This window comes from Hipposideros armiger, unplaced genomic scaffold (assembly GCF_001890085.2).
Source record: "Hipposideros armiger isolate ML-2016 unplaced genomic scaffold, ASM189008v1 scaffold_284, whole genome shotgun sequence".
NCBI lineage: Eukaryota > Metazoa > Chordata > Mammalia > Chiroptera > Hipposideridae > Hipposideros > Hipposideros armiger.
The window spans coordinates 1,925,660-1,931,320 of record NW_017731634.1 but is presented as its reverse complement, the minus strand read 5'-3'; the positions used below and the strand labels follow the sequence as shown (position 1 = coordinate 1,931,320).

Genomic DNA, 5,661 nt, shown 5'->3' with positions numbered 1-5,661 from the left:
TCCGTCCAAAATCCATTTATCCAACCACCCACCTGTCACCTCAAAGCCCCCACCTCTCCAGACCCCCACCCATCCACTCTCCAGAAACTACTGAGTGCACACTCAGGCCAGGCCGTGTCCCTCTGGGGTGCAGATCTGGGAAGGATGCAACACCTGCTCCCCAGGAGTTCACACGGACCAGCCCAGAACACCTGGGGCCACAGAGGTAGATGCCCTCAGCTCCGCTGGGAGGGGCCATTCTGCCCTAAATTGAAGGGTGGCCTGATGGGAGATGAGGAGGGGTGAAAGGGCCTCCCAGGCCAGGGGAGAGGTTTGGACTAGCCCTGGGGGTTCAGGGTTCCATGCTGACTACTCAGTGCTAGCGGGCACTGGCTTCGCCTAGGGACACAGCTCTGAAATGACGGGTCACAAATGCCCACGACCTGCAGGTGGGGGAGAAGGGGGACAGTGGGGGAGGGGCCGGGATGTGGAGGAGGCAGCCTGCAGCGCACAGAGAAGCCAGGGGAGCAAGGAGCCAGAAAAGGCCTCTGGCCAGGGGACAGCCGCCGGGCTGGGCTGCAGAGGAAACCGGAAGCCTTGAGCCCAGCTCGGCTTCCCAGCGGCCACTCTCCCTCCAGGCCCCAGGTCAGGCCCCTAGAACGGCGGCCAAGCCTGGTGGGGAGGGAGACAGACCCCCTGTGTCCTCCCCACGCCCCTGCTCCCCCAGGGTCCTCAAAATGGAAGAATTTTTCCCAGAGACCTACCGTCTGGACATCAAGGATGAGAGAGAGGCTTTCTTCACCCTTTTTGACGGTGAGAGGCCGCTGGACGCCAGGCCTGCTCAGGGGAGATGGTTTCTGGGTTGGGGGGTGATTAAGGCAGGGCTAGGGCGAAGTAAGGGCGTGGCCAGGGAGGGGAAATGTGGAGCCAGGCGGGCGAAGTCAGGGCGGGGGTCATGAGTGGGCCTTAATGCAGGCTGCAGCCTGGTGGGGGCGGAGCCATGGCTGGAGGGCATCTGGGGCCGTGGCTGGCGTGGTCACTGACAGAGCTGGCAGGGCTGAGAGGGGTGTGTTTGGGTGCCGGGGGGCGTGGTCATGGTTGGTGGGCGTGGTCGTGCCGTGGGGGCGGGGCTGGGAGCTGCGGGGCTGGGCTGGCTGAGATGGTGTTCTCTGCAGAGACCCAGATGTGGATCTGCAAGCCCTCCGCCGCCAACCAGGGCAAAGGCATCTTTCTGCTCAGGAACCAGGAGGAAGTCGCCGCCCTCCAGGCCAAGACCCAAAGCGTCGAGGACGACCCCATCTACCGCAAGATGCCATGCCGGGCGCCTCAGGCGCGGGTTGTGCAGAGGTGTGGGGCGTGGACACCACGAAGGGCGTCCGTGGGGAGTGGAGGTCACCTTGGGACCCGCTGGTGCCTGTGAAAGCCTGTGGGGGTCTCGAAGCCCACAGAGCAGGAGTCCTTGGTCTTCGAAGGCCGCGGTGCCCTAGCTGGGCCCCTGTGTAGCCAGCCGAGGTGGATGGAGATGTCACATCCTGTCAGGGTGGCAGAGGAAGTGGGCTCCAGGCAAATGGGGGTGGGACAGGGGAGGCTTGGTCAGTTTGCCGCTCACCCTGGGCCCTGGCCCCCTGTCCTGCAGGAAGCCCACCCCGCAGGTCTCCCCACAGCCAGCCTCCCCGCTGGCTCCTGTCCAGGCAGCCACAGCCTTCAGGTGTGCAGCCAGAGCTGACTGTCCCTCCGTTGATTCCTCTGCCTCTGGATGGGGTCCATACCCAAGTCTCACTCTGAGGGGCACAGTCAGGCCTCAGAAAGGTCCCTTTGGAACTCCCCGTCTGCTAGTGTGGACCACAGCCTGTCACAGCTGCTGTCTGCTGACCTTCTCCCCCCGCCCCGCTGGCCCTTGGCTGTTCCAAGCTGCTGCCTGCAGCCTCTGGGTCTGTAGCCTTATAGCTCCCTGCCTCTCCAATGCCACTCACCCTTTAAGGTTCAATGTCAGCCGTCCCTCCTCCAGGCGGTCCTCCCTGCCCATGGACCCAGTTGGCTTCCACCCTCCAGGCTCCTAGTGAGAGCTGCAGCCTGGGCCCCCCAAACACCACAGTGGGCTGAGATCTAGCACTTCTCTCACCTGTTCGGGCTGAGAAATGCCTCCCTACCAATGGACACTGCTCTCAGCCAGGGGAGGAAATCCGCAGGTCACACATGGGACAGGTGGCAGAAGTGCTGAAGAGCTGGCTCTGGTGAGGGCAAAGGGACACCAGCCAGACTGGCCATGTGCTCAGCCCTCACGTTGCCCCCAGGTACATCCAGAACCCGCTGCTGCTGGACGGGAAGAAGTTTGACGTGCGCTCCTACCTGCTTATTGCTTGTGCCATGCCCTACATGGTCTTCTTTGGCCATGGCTATGCTCGCCTCACCCTCAGTCTTTATGATCCCCATTCCAAGGACCTCAGTGGCCACCTGACCAACCAGGTGAGGCCCCTTCCTACCACCTTGGGACAAGATCACTGCTCAGGAACTGCTCATAGAGAGTCCAGCTGTGGACATGGCTCAGACCCAGAGGTGGTCCAGGCCCAGAGGTGGTCCAGGCCCCAAGATGGCCTGGGCCGGCAGTCAGCATTACCTCTCATCTTCAGCCATGCACGGCACCCTGGTGAAATGACGGAGAGCCCTATATCCCGCCCCCTGCTTGGTTCCCTCTGGGTGTGGATGAGGCAGGAGGGGTGGGAGCCTGGGCCAAGGGTCTCTAAGGACTTCAGTGGAAAGCCCCTGTGGGGCAGAGGTCTCCATGGAAGGTTCTTAATGGAAAGAGTGTAGGCAGGGCCCTCTGTGAGGATCAGCTGAGAGGGTCTCGGTGGGAGAAGGTGTTGTGGGAGGGCCTCAGCAGCAGGGTCACTGCAAGGTGTCCTGGGGCTGGGGCCTCTGGGGCGATGGTCTCTAGGCACAACACTGCCCCCCAGTTCATGCAGAAGAAGAACCCCCTCTATGCACTGCTGAAGGATGACACGGTATGGAGCATGGACCACCTCAATCACTACATCAATGACAAGTTCAGGAAGGCCAAGGGCCTCCCCCAAGACTGGGTCTTCACTACCTTCACGGTCTGTATGCTCCTCACCCATCCCCGCCCAGGGGGAGGGGCTGAGGGTCAAGGGCCCTTAGGGTATGTAGGGGGTGGGCAGTGTTTCCAGCTGTACTGAGTGGGTTGAGCACGAGAAACGTCCACGTCCATGTCCATGTCCTAGGGTGGGAGGGAGCATCTGTGCTAAAGAGTGTGTCTCTGGGTGTGAAACTGGCTGGGGGAAGCTAGCGGCTCGGAGCTATCTCCATCTCCTCCCCATCCCCTACCCCCTACCCCCCACCCCCCACGTCTCTCTCAGATAATTCACATGATAAATTCACTGTTTTAAAGTATATAGTTCAGTGGTTCTTAGACTATTCATAAAGTTGTGCAAGTATCTCCACTATCTAATTCCAGAACAGTTTCATCTTCCCTGAAAGAAACCCAGTACCCATTAGTCATCACTCCCTGCTCCCTTCCCCCACTGGCAACCACTCGTCTACTTCCTGTCCCTACAGATGTCCCCACTCTGGGTATTTCATATCAATGGACTCGAACACCCTGTGGCCTTTCCCAGCTTCTCTCACTTAGTGTGATGTTTTCACGATTCCTCTACGTGGTAGCGTGTGTTGGTACTTCATTTCTTTTTACAGCTGAATAATATTCCGTTGTGTGGATATACCACAATTTGTTTGCATAAACATTCAACAGTTGATGGACATTTGGGTTGTTTCTACTTTTTGTCTGTTATGAATAATTCTGCTGTGAATATTCATGTCCAAGTTTTTGCATAAGCATGTATTTTCAGTTCTCTTGGGTATACACCTAGCGCTAGAATTGGGGGGGGTCATATGGTAACTCTTATGTTTAACTTTTGGAGGAACTGCCAGACTGTTTTCCACAGTATTTCACATTCCCACCAGCAATGGACGAGGGTGCCAATTTCTCCACATCCTTGTCAACATTTTTTATCTTTCTTTTTTTTAATAGTCATCAAGTGGGTATGAAGTAGTATTTCGTTGTGGGTTTGATTTACATTTCCCTAATGATAATGATAGTGTCTTTTCATGCATTTGTCGGCCATCTGTATATCTTCTTTAGAAAAAATTTCTATTCAAATACTTTGTCAATTCTTCCTTGTCAGGCTATAAAAGCTCTCTTATTTCGGGGTGCTAAATCCTTATCAGATACGTGGTCTGCAAATATTTTCTCCTATTCTGTGAGTTCTTTTTTCACTTTCTTGATAATGTCCTTTTTTGAACAAAATTTTTAGATTTTGATGAAGTCCAATTTATCTATTTTCTCTGTGGTTATTCTTATTTTTGAGATCATGTCTAAGAATCCATTGCCAAATCAAAAATTGGAAAGACTTATACCAATGTTTTCTTCTAAAAGTTTTATAATAGTTTAGCTCTTACATTTAGGTCATAGACCCATTTTGAGTTAATTTTTGTATAGATGTGAGGTAAGGGTCCAATTTCATTCTTTTGCATGTGGACATCCCATGTCCTGGCATCATTTGTCAAAGAGACAGTTCTTGGCACATTGTTGAAAATCAACTGACCACATATGTGTGGGTTTATTTCTGCACTCTCAATTCTGTTCCACTGGTGTGTTTGCCTACCCTTGAACCAGCACCACACTGTTTTGACGCTGTAGCTTCATTCTATTCATGTGTTGTATGACGTTGATTGATTTTCATGTGTTGAACCGGTCCTGCATTTCTGGGATAAATACCATCATCAGACGTGGTATATTATCCTTTAAATATGCTTCTGGATTTGGTTTGGTACTTCATTGAGTTTTGTTGTTGTTGTGGTTTTTTTTGTCTGCACTCCTAAACAGTATTGGTCTATAGTATTCTTTTCTCATGTTTGTTTTTGGACATGTTTCCTCCTCTTCTACTTTTGAAGAATTTGTGAAAATTTAGTGCTAATTCTTTAAATATTTGGAAGAATTCACCAGTGAGACCACTTGTTCTGGGTTTTTCTATTGGGAAGGATTATTATTATTATTATTATTATTATCTCAACTTGTACTTGTTGTTATAGGTTATTCAGATTTCCTATTTCTTCTTGGCTCAGGGTTATTAGTTTGTCTTTCTAGGAATTTGTCCAGTTCTTCTAAGTTACTTAATTTGTTTAAAATACTATTGTTCTATGAACAACTATCATCCTTGCTATCATCATTTTCATCTCTATATAAGGTCTTCCTTTATTGATTTTAGTAATTTGAGTCTTTTTTTTCTTTTTTCTTGGTCAGTCTAGCTAAAAGTTTGTCAGTTCTGCTGATCTTTTCGATAACCACCTTTTGGTTTCATTGCTTTTTCTCTATTGTTTTCTATTTTCTATTCCATATATATCCACTCTAGTCTTTATTCTTTCCTTCCATCTGCTTGCTTTGGGTTTAGTTTTCTCTTCTTTCTTTGGTTTTTATAAGGTTAAAGATTAGGTTATTGATTGGAGATCTTTATTCCTGCTCAATGTAAGCATTTTCAGCCGTAAGTTTCCCTCTGAGCACGGCTTTCACTGCGCGTCAGAGATTTTGTGTTCTGTTTCCACTTTTATTTAAAGATTTTATTGGGGAATTGAGGAAGGGGGAACAATGTTGAGGAATTGGGGAAGGGG

The 5,661-nt window shown here is 51.3% G+C and overlaps 1 protein-coding gene across 1 annotated transcript in view; it reads left to right on the top strand.

Annotated features, from left to right (window-relative positions):
* The window catches only part of TTLL10 (tubulin tyrosine ligase like 10), a 23,435-nt gene that overhangs the window by 13,502 nt on the left and 4,272 nt on the right, over positions 1 to 5,661 (top strand). The window contains exons 8-12 of the mRNA XM_019658613.1: positions 134 to 205; positions 707 to 792; positions 1,155 to 1,326; positions 2,274 to 2,445; positions 2,934 to 3,074. Coding sequence (XP_019514158.1) covers positions 134 to 205; positions 707 to 792; positions 1,155 to 1,326; positions 2,274 to 2,445; positions 2,934 to 3,074 — 643 coding nt within the window. The remainder of the gene's footprint in view (positions 1 to 133; positions 206 to 706; positions 793 to 1,154; positions 1,327 to 2,273; positions 2,446 to 2,933; positions 3,075 to 5,661) is intronic.